Source organism: Indicator indicator, chromosome 24 (genome assembly GCF_027791375.1).
Source record: "Indicator indicator isolate 239-I01 chromosome 24, UM_Iind_1.1, whole genome shotgun sequence".
In the NCBI taxonomy this organism is placed as follows: Eukaryota; Metazoa; Chordata; class Aves; order Piciformes; family Indicatoridae; genus Indicator; species Indicator indicator.
The window spans coordinates 7,346,560-7,361,689 of NC_072033.1; the positions used below are offsets into that span (position 1 = coordinate 7,346,560).

Below are 15,130 nucleotides of genomic sequence, written 5' to 3' on the forward strand. Positions count from 1 at the left end.
AACATCTACACAAGGATATTTCACAATGAGTTCCCTTCTATCAGATTTATAGATTAGGGAGAGACCTGTATTTCAAAGGTTTGTTGACATACCTAGATTAACCTACATGCTTTCTTCCTGCCAATAAATGTAAAATTATACAAGTGAAGAGTAATTTTTTCTTTAGATTCCAATGTGTTTATGGTCTCTCTCCTAGCTTTGTGAGTACCTCTCTCAGGGTAGCTGAGCAGATCTTTATATGAAAGCAATCGATCCACTTCAGAATTAAACCAAGAAACAAGATTACCTAAAACAACCACTCTGACATGTTACCAGACCCTGCAGTACCATTCGTGGTTAAAAACCAAACAAACTCCACTAGCATCTTTATACACAGAACGGTTTTACAGATGAATCCTGACAGCGTTCAAACTTTTAGCCTTATACTTACACTTATATCATCTGCCAATACCTAAACTAACACTGGTGCAATTTCTCTGTTAACATTCCAGGATGCCAAGATGCCTTGATGCCACCCGCCTTCACGGCAGCCTGGCCTTAGAGGCTCCTCACAAAGCGGCTGCGGGGCGCCGATGCCTGGCGGGCTGCCGGACCCGCCTCCCCAGAGCTCTGGGAGGGCGCGGAGGTGCGGGATAAGGGCTACCCGCGGTTGATGGGTGCAGCTGGAGACCTGGCCGGTCCCAGTGCAGGGAGCTATGGGCTGTGGCGCTTGAGGAAAAGAACCGCACTGCAGCCACCGCAGCCCTGTGTGTACACACCAGACCCGTCGACTCCAGGGCAAAGGTTGCTAAGGCACATCCCACACCTGCTCCCTAGGAGAATGAAAAAAAAGACTTCCTCATCACCCAGCCACCCCTCCTGCTCCTCACAGCACCGAGTCGACGACTCCATCTTGGATCGCCGCCGAGCCAAGCGCAGGTGCGCTGCGCCTCTCGCCAAGAGCCCCCTGCGCATGCCCGCCCGCGGCAGGTGCGCGGCCCCGCCCCCCATCGGCCAGCGCCCCTCCCTGCGGCGCAGGCGCTGTGAGGGGGCCTCGCGGTTGCCTCGCCCCGCCCCCGCGGCTGGCCGCTGGCTCGGCGGCGCGGCAGGTGCCAGGAGCTGCCGTGGCCCCGCCTCCTCGCCCCTGTCTGAGGGCGGGGGCGGCGCGCCAGTAGGAGCCGGCAGAACGGCCGTGGTTGCCGGGGGCAGTTGGCTTCGGGTCGGTGCCGCTCGCCCTCTTTTTCTGCCTCTCTCCCTTTCCCGCAGCGCGCTCGGGGGCACCCGGGGGAGAGAGAAGAGAGAAGAAGGGAAGAAGGAACATCGACCCTCCGGCAGCATGAGCCGGCCTCACCGTGGGGCTGCGGGCAGCCGGGGCCTGGGCACCATGGAGGTGAAGAGTAAGGTGGGTGCTGGCCAGCGCGCTTGAGGACTGCGGTCTGCGGGCGGCGGCGCCGGCGCGGGAAAGGAACTGGCCCGGCCCGGCTCGGCCTGGCCTTGCCCTCCCCTGCGGGGGCGTTTGGCTGTAGTGTGGCTATGGAGAAGGGCGGTAAGAAGCGGGGGAGTGGTGAGGGGACGGGGGCAGGGAGAGCTGCTGACTCACCTGCCAGAGGTGGCACCAGGGAAGAGGGGCTGGAGTCTGCTGGTGCACGGCCCCGCTATCGCCTGAGCGCGCCTCAGGCCGCTGGGCACGGGGAGGCGGTGGTCCCCAGAGTGCAGCTAGGGCGGGCTCCCTTCCCCACCTACCTGTCCCTGTTACAGCCAGCTTCCTCTGGTCTCCTCAGGCTGCTCGGCTGTGCACCGCTAAGGTAGTGGGAGTTAGGTGATGGTGACCCTTATTGGGTGCGCTGTCTGCTGTGGTTCAGGGGGAGTAAGTATTTTTCAAGTGTTTTACAAGAAAAGATTTGTGGAGTTGGAGTTTTAGTTTCTCTATGGATTATAAAACAGAGTAGTAGATGTCTGGGTAAAGTTTGGGATATCTGGGCCGAAAGAGATACTTGGAGTTGTGATTCAAACTCCAACACCTGTTCTTCTGAACTTAAAACATAACACATTGCTTTACCTTAGGGCTCTTCCTGTGCTTTTTCCCGTTTTTTTTTTTTTTTTGGCTTGGTGGTGGTTTTTTTGTGAGGTAGAGCATAGCTTGCATTACTTGGTAGAGGTAAGCCCTCCGCTAACTTAAAGTAGAGCTCGCCGTCTCTTAGAGACACTCTGAGGATTTTATGCTGGCAATTAAGACTGCGTATCTTATTTGTGGCTTGTACCAACACTTTCTTTTTTGTCAGAGCTTTGCTAAGTTCTGTAAATGCTCTTGGATGTATCTGCATCTCTTCTTCGTATGGTGAATTTTTCATGTGTCAGTTAGACAGTCTTGTTGACAAGACTTTGATTTTCTGAAAGAAATTAGATTTTTGTTCTGATTTATACTTGTAATATTTTGTTGATTTGTCATTCTGCTTTTCAACTTGAAGAGCTTTGGATGTGCAGTATTAGGTGGCGTGTCAAGCTGTTAGTTAAATAAATGTCTATAGCTTGCGTTTAAAAACCTCTTTTCATCATCTAGGCAAACTGCAAGCACACCTACAAGGGAATGTTCTTCCATTGGTAGAAAAATCTCTTGTGGGCGTTCTTTAAACTGGTTTGCAGTCTGTGGTATATATTCTGTCCCTTCCTTTCCTGCTAATCGAGTGTTACAGCAGTGGTATAGGTGAAGCGGTCAGGACCTGTGGTGTTGTGTGGGTTCTCTTTTAAGGGTAACAGTGCTGAAACTTCTAGAAAATGTATGGTTGGTCTCTAGAGCTTGAATAATGATTTCTTTGAAGTGTAAATTTAACTTCCACGTAGACCAACCCAAAAAGCACAGGAATTGCTGGTAGCTATGATTTCAAATACTAGCTAAGCACAGCTTTTTCTGCGGTTGCTGAGGTCTTTTTTTTCATCTCTGTTCTTGTGTGATTCAAAACAATCAGTACAATGTGTTTATAAACAAAATACTTGTTGCTTCAGCCCAAAACTCCAGGCTTACTGTTTCCTCATTGTCTGTGTTTCCTTGATTACATCTAGGGATCATCTATGGGATGTACTCTTTGGTGTTTGTACAGAGAGGTGTAGAAGTTTTAATGAATAGGGACTGTCTCTTAAGTGCATATTAGGAAGGAGGTTTCAAGGCATTCCTAGAACTACTTGTCGCTAATGCATTATTTAACAGCACATTGGTTTAATAGAGCACAGAGTCATCTTCCTTTTATGAAAATAATAAATTCTAATGAGAAAGAGGGAAGGCTTGTGGGGGAGGTGGGGGGGACCATTACTGTGGAGTTGATCTTGGCTTTGAAGGCTTGTCAGCGATGTACAGCTCTTTATTTAGATACTCCAGATCGATAATTGTGCCCCAACTGGCAAAGCTGCACCAGCACAGCTCAACTGTAGCTGCAGTTATATGAGCAAAATCCTTTTGTTAGTCTAGTTTATTCAGTTTGGTTAACTAGTTTGAACTTGCTCTGGGGATCCCTCCTAGTATATTAATTCCAGTTTCCTGTTCCTCTCATCATAGCAAATCAAGTCCTTAATACTGGAGTTAAAGTACAGTGATGGTGTGAAAACCCCAAAATAAATTTCTAGTTCTCTAGATATAAAATCCATTTTCACCCCTCCTTCTGATGACTCTAAGTAGTATTTTTCTGAATAAAAATTAATTTTGCATAATGAAATGTAATATACTAAGATAACAGATATGGTTATCATAGTTCCTTTTCGTTGTTACTTGAGACTTATGGTTTAGCAGTAGTGTGCTGTGTTACAGGGGACTTCAAAATGTGTCTCATAAATAAGTCTTAGTTAAGTATCTGTAGTAACTTCCTAGTATGCTGACATCACTTGTACTGTGTTTTCCCAGAGGAGTTACCAGTGTAACAGCATGCATTTGTAAAGAGCTCAGGTGGCAGGAAGCCTTCTCTTCTTAAATTAGTCTTTTCCAGTCTTTCATCTCCTCTAAACTACTTAAGTTTTAAGTGCAGCCCATTTAAGAGTGCAAAGTTTGATATAAAACAAAAACGCTTCAGGGGTTAAAACCAAGGATGAAATGGCATAGTTTTATTTTTTTTATCCTCCTTATAATAGTACAGCAAATAAGGAGAAAACACGATTATTACTCGCTTGTCATTTGCACCAATTATGTATAAAAATCGTGTGGAAAAAGAAAAATCACACGTCTGATATCCTGCCCTGCTTGCTGCTGGGGGTTTTAACATTTACTCTAAACTGACAGAGAGGTGGTTGGCTTTACAAACGTTTATCACTGAGCTATGTTTAAACTATGTAGTCTTTCAAAGCCAAACAACTGAAATTGATGTAATGCATGGACGATCCTGTGGCATTCATACCTCACATACTTGAAGAAAGATTTGAGAAACACGGGATAAAGTCTAACTGACGTCATGATTAAGCTTGCTGCTTCTGACGTGATGGGAGTTCCTCCTACGGGCTTCTCTTTGCTTTTCTACTGAGCAGGTATGAATCATCCCATCTGTCTTATTGTTAGCTAGTATTACTATAATTAGAGTTTTTCGAGAAGTGCAGTGTTTCCAGATAATTCCTTTATTTGAAACCTTTGGGGGAAGGTGGGGTGCAGGAAGGCTAAGCTTGTTTTACTGTGCTGTGTTGGAGTTAGCACAGTGCTAATGGGCTAACAACGGCGCCCTTGTCTTATTTTCATTCCTTTGTTTGTATGTGAGAACTCTACAGCTTTTGTTCTCCAAAAGGTTGTAATCAAATGTGAGGTAAGGGTTGGTCTGGAGGCTTGGTAATGTGCACCTTCATATCTATGGTGTGTAACATACACCGAAGTATGTGATACTGAGGCTCAAACTTTCACTCAGTATTTTGTTCCATGGGCCCTTCTGTTCTGCTTAAAGCCAACCTTGCTAAAGAAATTGTTAGCTGTAGGTCACACACACATGCTGTCAACTGACATTTTTTTTTCCTCTCTCTTGAGTAAGCTGGTCTGCTTTTAGTAACCTGGCTGCTGCTCTCTCAATTCCTTTTAGCATCTTTGGTATGTTGTATGTGTCTGATACAGAGGTTTTGGAGCAATTTTTGTCTCATGTTCTGTTTGCTTTGGGTTCTGACCATGTTGGGCAGGATGCTATGATTTTACCAGTTATACATGATAAAATTACAATTTGTCTAGTCTACATCAAATGCTTTGCTCTTATTTGTACTAGGTATAGTCCAATGCTGACCACCACTGAATGATTGCTTTGTGTTTTGACTCATGTTGGACTGAAGGTGGAGTGGAGTGGTCTGGGAAGTTGGGGGGTTTTGTTGAATGGCTGTACTGACTAAATGCAAATGCTACCTCTGAAAGTACAGTGCTAGTGATAAAATGGGGTTTGGTCTGTTTGATACCGTGGGTACAGCCATATTGTAAGACTATGCAGACAAGATTTGAATATTGATCATGTAGGCAAATCTTTTGAGTGCTCTTAAGGAGTGATGGCTGGTTGCCTCCTTTATAGATCTCTTTAGGTAAGATAAGCTCACTAAAGCTTTACTGCTCATAGTTTGTACTAAAAAGAAGCAGCCCTTTGTGGCGTTCAGGTCCAAGTGGCTTTTTTATTTCTTGGCCAGGCAACTGGGGAATCTGAAAACTGTGCAGCCTTGCACAGGCAAACCATAGGTGTACAACAATCTGTACACACTGTTCTGAGGTACAATGAACTGTCCAGGGAGTCAGTCACATACCATGAGAGGTTAATCTTGTTTCTGAGCCACCAGCATCACTGCTGGGTATGAATTCTGTCCGTTACCAGGGGAGGGGTCTTTCATAAGTATGTAAGAATCCGCAATTGCTCTTGCACTGGTAAATGCTTGGACCTAAACAGAACGATGGAAACAACTTTTGCATATTCAAAAAAAGCATTTGTTTTATCAAGACTAAAAGTAGTTACAACTTTGGAAACAGCCCCATGCAGTTTAAACTGGACTTTTTATGTCAATTCAACATTATTGGTTACATTTTTTAATGCACTTTTAATTCTGTAACTTTTCTGGATTACCATTCAAATCATTCTGTTACTCAAAGGATGTTAGAGTTCTATAGTAATGATGTAAGATATATTTTGTCCTAGTTTGGAGCAGAATTTCGACGATTTTCTCTGGAGAGATCCAAACCTGGAAAGTTTGAGGAGTTCTATGGATTACTGCAACATGTGCACAAGATACCAAATGTTGATGTTCTAGTGGGATATACAGATATTCATGGAGACCTGCTGCCTATCAATAATGATGACAACTATCATAAAGCAGTTTCCACAGCCAATCCTCTACTCAGGATTTTCATTCAGAGAAAAGGTGAGTGCACTTGAAGTACATGATTCATCTTGTTTATTCAGGTAGGCTGTGTTGCAGTAAACAGTGTGACATACACAGGAAAAACCTTTCAATCCTATTTCATCATGTTGAATTCCGTCATAATTATGGATCATTAAAGGTATTCACAACTTCTCTCTCTTGCAAGAGCTTCCTTGGGCAACATATTTATGCTTTGTGCTTTTTCACTTGTATTTAATTCAGCTAGAGTCAAGTCTCTATCAAATGCTTTTTTTCTAGTTTTATGTAAGCAAATAAACTTTACATCCTTAGGGTTTTCTGCTCCCAATGTTGCATGCCTTTCACTTAAAAATTCTGATCTTGGTCAGACAACAAGAGGGAGCACTTCAGAATGGAAAGGAATCTTGGAAGTATTTGATGTCAGTATGAATTGAATTCTAACTTTGCAATATGCTGCTTTTATCACACTTTTCTAATAAAACATTCCAAAGCTTTCAAAATGACAAGCTTATTTCAGTTTAGCAAACCACAAATGTGAGTGCGGCTCGTTTCTTGGTTTGCTGTTTGAAATTGTGTCTTCTAGACAGAAAGTTCTGGTTGTCTGTCACAGTTCTTTCTAGTGTCTGCTTCTGTTCATGAAGGAATCAAAAAACAAAACTGCATTTGGTGATTTATTTGTTCTTGTTCAGGAGAACATACTCAATATCTAGAACTGAAAGGGAGGGAGGAAATTAATGATGTGGTTAGAAATTGTTTTAATCTGGAGAAGTCAGAAAAAACTGATTTCTGCATTTGCATTTCTGATTTCTTGCTTTCAGGGGAGAAGAATGTGAGTGTGCATACATTGTGGGTCCATATCTTCAAATAGCAGACTACTTATTGCTTACCTCTTTTATAAAGATGTGTGTGTTTCTGCTTGTTTCTGAGACAGGCTTATTTTCCTTAGAAAATACTTGAACATCAGAAGCTTTTATCAACTTTCCCACTCCAAGAAATCAATAAGCTCTACAACAGCCTGACACAAAAACAATATTCAAAACCAGTCTGGCTGCTTGCCAGCTGCTGTGGTGCTGGCAAAATGTGTTTGTTTCTTTTGTGTTGAGGATAGCATAGTCAGTAAGGCCTATGTTTTCAGTCCTGAATTGCCAAAGCAATGAACTATTTGCTTTAATAGAATCTTGAGGTAGAAAAGGGTCTATGATTCCATTTAATCTCCTACAGTAGCCATATGACGAGAACAGATAAGCCACTTTGTCAGGCAGGGATTATTGAGTTTGTATTTTAACACCATATGTTTTTAGATTGTTGCTAGTGTTACATGTTTAATGCCGAGCATAACACCTTATACTTTCGTTGTACCTTTACTTAAAGCATGATGGATTATTTCTTACTACTCTGGTATGAGGAATTGATAATAGAATTGATATAATGCACATAACTGAAAGTAAGATTAATGCACATAGGTGTATCATGCCAAGAACTGATTGGCAGGAAAAGCTATGTAGAAAGTCTCAGTTGTCATCACCTTCCCTTTAAGACTGGAGTCTTCAGGCTGTAGAATTTTAGGGAAGAGAGAATCCAAGCTGGCATCAGAGTCCAGCTCTGTGCTTTGTTCTGAATTAGTTGTGACCACTTTGATCATTTCTGTTGATTCAATTGAGGCTTTGATTCCATTAGCATCTTTGCCATAAAAGGTTGTTTGATGGAAAATAAGTTGATTCTGTATTTTAAATGTGATAATTTGCATGTAATTAGAAATGTGTCATAGGCTGTGCAGCATAACTTGTTTAGGTGTGATAAATTCATCCAAATGCACAGATTTGCTGTACCTCTGGAAATCAAACATCTGAACAAATACCTGCTATTGATGGGACAGCTTTGCTCTGTGCTGGTCTGCAACTATGATAAGTGGCACAAGTTACTTTTCTACCTGCAAAGCTTCTTGTGGCTTTCATGCATTTTTTTTTTTTTAATCTGAAAAAAAATTAAGGAGTTTTCTAATGGAGCCTTTTTTTTTTAAATTTATTTCCAGCAGTAATAGTTGAGAATTTAAGATCTTTGGCCAAAAGCCACTGTGGGCAAGAGAGAAAGTTTTTGCTGTCTTAGAAGACAGGAATATTTATTACAGTGTCTCACTTACTTAGAAGTTACATGCAATTTGTGGAAAGCTAGCATAAGGTATGAGCAGACTACACTAAAATCTAGGGTAAATAGTATTAACTTCTTAGTATATTGCGTGCAAGGAATGCCTTAAGGAGTTGAAATGAGATGCTTTTGCAATGCCAAGAAGTGATTCTGAAAGTTCAGAAATTTTATTACACCAAAGTAAGATTTCTACTGTTCAGTTTTGACTCCTAACTTAGGAAAGCTGGAAAGTTGTGTCCCCTAAACATTTGTGTTGGATAATGTGGTAAGAAACCTAGAGAGCTTGTAATGAAATCAAATGAAATCACATTATTCCTCTTACTCTTTTAATTGTATTTAACTGAAATACTTTAAAATATTTTAAACTACTCCAGTGCTAAATCTGAACTGGTGCTTGATACTACACAAGTCAAGAATAGCTATCAGTTTGTGGAAAACAGTTGCTTATTGGAATTCATTCTGCGATTTAACAGATTAACAGGTACTGCTGATATCTGGAATTTAAAGGTTAAACTGATGCATCATGATCAAATCCAGATGTATGGGAGTCACTCTGTCTGTGAGAAAAATGCTACTGAAGATAAAGTGGTGGAGGGGACATAGTCCACACAGGCCCTGAAGGGCAGTTCGGTGTGGAGGACTTTGCATTGTAAATACAAGGATAATAGAGATGATAACTTAACAAAATCTGTTTCATTAAAATATTCTTAAAACTCGCTTGTGGAATGTTAAATACAGTATACAGCCCCTGCAAGTTCTGTGTGTACTTGGCCTTTTATAGTAAAAAATTGGTTCTTTAATTCATTTGTGCCTCTTGAGAGAGACTTCGTTCACTGAGAAGGTTTATTTTGGTGAAAAATAAGAGGAACTGGCTTTTTAAACAGCTCTTTGTGGAGTAGCCTGGCTATTTGGAGTCCTCTTCCTAAAAACAAGTTAATTTCTGAAAACATGTTTTGTTGTCTCCTATTTGAGTCACAAAATGCAATATTTATTGGGGATTAAAAAAATACTGAATCACACCTATATTCCAGTGCACTAATGATTTGGAAGGAGGTGAAATTTTAATTCTTAGGGGTAACTAAGTGGCTTTGCAAATATATTAGGAAAGCATTTTAAATGCCTTGAACAATGTTAAATTGGACACAGATTTGGCATTTCTGGGCTTTTGATTTAAATTTTATATAAGTACATACAAATTGGTACCACCTTGAGCTGGAAACTGCTGGGGGGGAAAATCATCCTTGCACTATGTGGACATTCTCCTTAACACTATCTGTAGTTAACACCTTGTCCTTTGGCTTTATGCCAAAATATTTTATGCTGCAGCTTTAAAGTGCTTAGCTAGGTGCCAGACAAAGATGCTTTTGTACTTGAGATATTGCTTTAGAAAATTTGTTTAGCAGTGGAAGAGAGGTTAAACAGAGTCACGCTTGGCTGAAATGTGGAGAGATGAGTTTTCATCAGCCTTTTGCTGTTTCTTTTCCCCACAAATATGTAACTTTACGTATTTCAAGGTTTGTGCTAGTTTTGAATTTTTAGACTACTAAGTCTAGTCACAATGCAAAATATCTACCCTCTGGTGCTTTCTGCTTTCTTAAATGTTTTGACACATGGCTTGCCATTTTGGGATGCTTTTATTTCAATGTGTCATGCAACTTACAAAGGAAGTTTCTAAAAGCAAAACCACCAGCTCAGAGGTAAGCTTTCTGGTTATATATTTGTCTATTGAAAAATAGGCTTTTAAAGTTCAGATCTCTTCCAATAAATGTTTTTCTGACCATAGCTTTTGTTTAAAAAGCAGTTTGGAATCTGTTAGTTCACATACAGATATATTTACATAGTATTTCTTTCACAGCCAGACCTTTTGCAGCTGATCTCAATGTTTATCTACTAACTGTGAAAATTTTGATTTAAACAAAAATTGTAAGCCTTACCAGCTGGTAGTTGTGGGAAGGCAGCCTGGGTGGTGATTTCTGTGACCTCTCATTTCTCTGTGGGGAAGGAAGTTGTGAACCGTTCTAGATATAATTGTTGAGTAAAGAGCACAGATGTACTGGACAGTTGCAGAAACACAGTAAATCTACTTCTTGGATGTGATAAATGTGTGTGTGTGTTTGTATAGCTGGTATGTGCCAAACTTAACCATGTAGGTAAAGTAGGACTGAGTGGCAAGAACGGGATCCTGATGGCATCCAGTGAAGGTGAGGAAGCCTTGCAGCCCACTGTGGCAAGCTTAGAAGAACATGGAATATGGTACACATTCTGTCATATCAAATATATAAAATACCAGATACTTTGATTCTTTGACAAGAATCTGAATGTGTGAACTTTGAATTTAAGGAAGAAATCTCCAGACTGAATACCTTTTATAATGCATGTAGAAGAGCACTTGTAAGAACATCAGAACCGACAATGTTTTGATGTGCTGTTTTCTGGTGTACTATTTCTAAACCAATTCTTGTTGTAAAAACAGTGGAAAGCGAGTGCTTCACTGGTACCAAAATGTTAGTGTCTGTATCCTAGAGTTTTCATCATCAACTTGCACTGTAGCACAAATAAATGGTGCATACGCCAATTTTCTATTTTCTTTAGATGAGCTTAGTCTGAAAGAAGGGGTGAAAAAAAGGCATAATATGGCTTAAGGTCTGAACAATGTGGAACTAATCAGTCAAAATGCTTCCAACTTACTCATGGGCTCTCTGGAGAACTTCCCAAAGAACAGCTCTTCTGGAGCAATGCAGTGTTAAATGCCTAGAAATATGTGTCACCAGCACAAACCAGAAAGAATTGAAGCTTTTGGAATGAGGCAAAATGATACTTCATGTCCACGCAATGTCTGTCTGGCACTTGGAGTACTTTCCTGTAGTCTTGTTGAATTTGCCATTGTTTGTGCAGCCTTAAAGCCAGAGGTCTAAAGTATCAGATCTGCATACTTAGGCATGCACTGCACAGCACTTTTGCATAGTTTTTGAGATCACTAAGATGCATACCAACTGCTGGTGGGGGAGGGGGAAATCTGTGACCTAAAAAAATAACCTTTGCACTGATTAACATTCATAATTCTAATACTCAAATCACCAGTACTTGTCTAAAATCTTCACCTATACTATCACTTTCTTGCTGTCATCGTGTTACTTCACATTCAACAGGAGAAGTTATTTAAAGCAAGGCCCTGCTGTCTTGTCTTGTATCTTCACAATTTTCTTTTCCAAGTCGTTTTGTAAGCAATTGTAGCTCCAAATAAAAAGAGAAGCTATTTCACCTCATTGAATTGCAAAAATCCTCCCAGTGTAATGACCAGATGTCTAACTTAAAACTGGTTGGATGGGTTGTCAGTAGAGATAAGGGCAAAACTTCTCACACTTGTTTCTTTGATCATAAATCAATCAATTTATTCTTTAAAAAAAAAAACAAACCCACCACATAAAACACCCAAAAAAAAACAAGACAAAACCTTTGTTTTTAGCAACTCTAATGTCTAAGTTAATGGAGGAGTTAGTATTACCTGTTGGAATACTGTTAGACTGCTGCCTCACAACTATTTAGCTCTGTTTTGCTTAAGAGTCTAAATCTAGCTGGTCTGTGTATCTGCATCTTAGCCAAGGAAGAACTAATTTCTGACTTAGCAACATTTCACACTAGGATAGCATTTCCATAGTTGTTTCAATCCACGGATTGAAATGTATAGCAATTTTTGTGCTTTCCTGACTGCACCAATGGCATCTTAATGTAATAATACAAAGACATTCCAACTTCTCCGAGTCCCAGCGTTAATACAGACCAGTGCTATTGTTTTGTTTTTTGTTTTTTTTTTATCCAGTGCAGAAGAAATCTCTACAGTCTTGCAAAAATGCAAGTGTAAATCCAAGGAACCCTGGATCTGAATGTGTTTTGGCTTGGTGATTTTTGGAGAGCTGTAGCGTATTAAAAAGAAAAATGGAAGCTTCCTTTGGTAGATAGGCATTTCAGAGATCAGAATTGCTTCCCCAGAACATGTTTTGTCTCCTGTTAGAAGTATGTGACTTGCACAAGCCATTTGCATACTTCTGTATCAAATTGTGGCAGTTATAGCATTGCTTGTGTGTGAACAGTTTTGCTTGAAGTATTTGTGTGCAAGGTCTCTTTGTTTCTGCTCCACAGCCATTTTACCTACATTGGCTGGGGGCGGGGGAGAGAGTGCAGAATGGAATAAGCTTTCTGGAGTTTGAATCCAGGTCACTTGGCTAGCTTCCAGGAACTAGGCAATAATAGGCACACTGGCTGCTTTCCCTTTTTCATTCTTTCTTTTCCAACGATCTGTAACCTGAGGAGAGAAAACTAACAAGTAGAATTACTCTGAATAAAGTTAAAATGTTTCTAGGAATGTACTCTATCCATTCTAACCTTCCTCTCAAACACCTAGCATACAGTGTCTCTAGCAACATTCTTTAATTTTGTGTGCTGCCTTTCCTTTGGTAGAAGGCAACCAACAGTATTACAGACTTTGAATCTCATGACCTTAAAGCTTGTTTCATGGGTAGAGAGCAATGTTTCGACTGTAACAAACCAGAAACCTTCTAGATTATTTCATTCTGCTAACCTAAACCCTGATAAGCAGTGCAGTGTGGACCCCATGTAAAGTGATCTAATCACCCATCTGCTATGTCTTACAGAAGATGCAGACTACAGTGCCTTCGGTACGGATACTATGACAAGGAAGAAAAACGTCTTATCAAATGTGTTACGTCCAGATAATCACAAGAAGAAACCACACATTGTCATTAGCATGCCACAAGACTTCAGACCAGTGTCTTCTATTATAGATGTAGACATTCTTCCAGAAACCCATCGCAGGGTACGACTCTACAAGTATGGAACTGACAAACCCCTTGGATTCTATATACGAGATGGTTCTAGCGTCAGAGTAACGCCACATGGATTAGAGAAAGTTCCAGGGATTTTCATATCTAGGCTTGTCCCTGGAGGCCTGGCTCAAAGCACAGGCTTACTGGCTGTCAATGATGAAGTACTGGAGGTGAATGGAATAGAGGTTTCAGGAAAAAGCCTTGATCAGGTTACAGACATGATGATTGCAAACAGCCGTAACCTGATCATTACAGTAAGACCAGCAAACCAGAGAAATAATGTCGTGAGGAACAGTCGGACTTCTGGCAGCTCTGGTCAGTCTACTGAATCTAGCCTTCCAAGTAGCACGCCAAATATTTTAGCAAACTTATTGCATGGAGAAGAGGAGAGTGATGAAGAGGACATTATTATTGAAGATAGTGGCGAGCCACAGCAGATTCCAAAAGCTGCAGCTACCACTGAAAGCCTAGAATCATTGACACAAATTGAACTCCTTCATGAGTCAACACAAAATGGATTCCTTCCTTCCAGTGAGATGAACTTGAATCATTCAGTGGGCAGCATTAGTATGGAATTTGAAGTACAAGATCCAGAGCATAAACCATTAGAAGAAGATGGAACTATAATAACACTATGAAATTACATTGATGTACTCTGTATTCAATAAGGATGCCATACATATTATAATTTGGCACAATATGTAATAAATTTTTTACCTCTTCATCTACCAAGCACTGCAGTTAGATTAAAAGGGGGGGAGAAGTAAGTACAAGAAGTTCCAAATTATGTAATTTGACTAACTTCAGTTAATTCTGCACTTCAGTGTAAATATTTCACAAAGATGGACAATAATTGATAAAAGACTGAAATTGAATGAGGAAAATTTAAACTCAAAATGAAGGATAGCTAAGAGATAGCTATGAGCTTTCTTTTAAAGGTACTTGGGATTTGGGGTTTCTTTGGGGGGTTGTTTCATTGCAGGGGGGGTTGGGGATTGTTATTTTGTTTGTTTTAATGCGGAGTACTACTGGTTCTGTAGAAGTAAACTTCCATTATTGTATGAGGTTGTCTGACGTACCGTGGTTTCATGTTCATCTGAAGTGCTGCTTACATATGATGGAGCTTTTTTAGCCACTTCATTCTCGTTCTTGACTGTTGTTTAGCTGTAGAGGTGTTTGGGTGACCATGTATGAGCAAGCTGAAAAAAAAACATGGGGTGGGGTGGGAAGGGACTGATGCATTGAGCAGTAGGGAGATGTGGTATTATAGTGGTCAGCAACTTGACAACAGTCAGGATTTGAAGGTGGGGGCTTCTGAAGTTGACTGTTTCTTTGGAAGTGAATATGCAACCCCAGGTTCATTAGTCATGCACCTTAACTTTTTAGTGGCCAGATATGCTTACTTCTAATGACTATGGTTTTGAAATTCAAATGTGAAAGTCTTAACACTTATGCATCAAAGACCCATTCCCATTTTAGTCTGCAGTATTCAAAGGTATTGGTGGATTAGTTCCTAATCCTAGTAAATTTCAAACAAATCAAATTAACATATTTTTATGGACATAAAATAACAATCTACCTTTAAAGCAGAGTCCTAGTAGAAGCTGTGGAAGTTTCTACCAGCAAAAGTTTTTTGTAACAAGCCTGAATTTTGTAAAAAGTGACATTTTTCAAACCAGAACAAGTTCAGGACACCTTAAATTCAGTTAAATCTCTGGATTAAAAACCAGTTTTAAACCAGAATGAAGCTTTGCTAGAATTCACTTGATCCATGTGATATTAAGTTAGTCACTATAATGACCCTAATTGTAAATGCTGATCTTTCTGCACACACT

At 40.5% G+C, this 15,130-nt stretch overlaps 1 protein-coding gene across 1 annotated transcript; it reads left to right on the forward strand.

Moving 5' to 3' along the window:
- Positions 1-1,315: 1,315 nt before the first annotated feature.
- Positions 1,316-13,933, forward strand: PARD6B (par-6 family cell polarity regulator beta). Its single transcript, XM_054392000.1, has 3 exons — positions 1,316-1,381; positions 6,105-6,327; positions 13,104-13,933. Exons 1-3 carry the CDS (start codon positions 1,316-1,318, stop codon positions 13,931-13,933), a joined length of 1,119 nt encoding a protein of 372 aa, XP_054247975.1.
- Positions 13,934-15,130: the final 1,197 nt, after the last annotated feature.

Coding starts and splice junctions, on each gene's coding strand:
- PARD6B (XM_054392000.1), top strand. CDS start 1,316: ATGAGCCGGCCTCACCGTGGGGCTGCGGGCAGCCGGGGCCTGGGCACC. Junction 1,382..6,104: donor CCATGGAGGTGAAGAGTAAG/GTGGGTGCTGGC, acceptor ATTTTGTCCTAG/TTTGGAGCAGAATTTCGACG. Junction 6,328..13,103: donor GATTTTCATTCAGAGAAAAG/GTGAGTGCACTT, acceptor TATGTCTTACAG/AAGATGCAGACTACAGTGCC.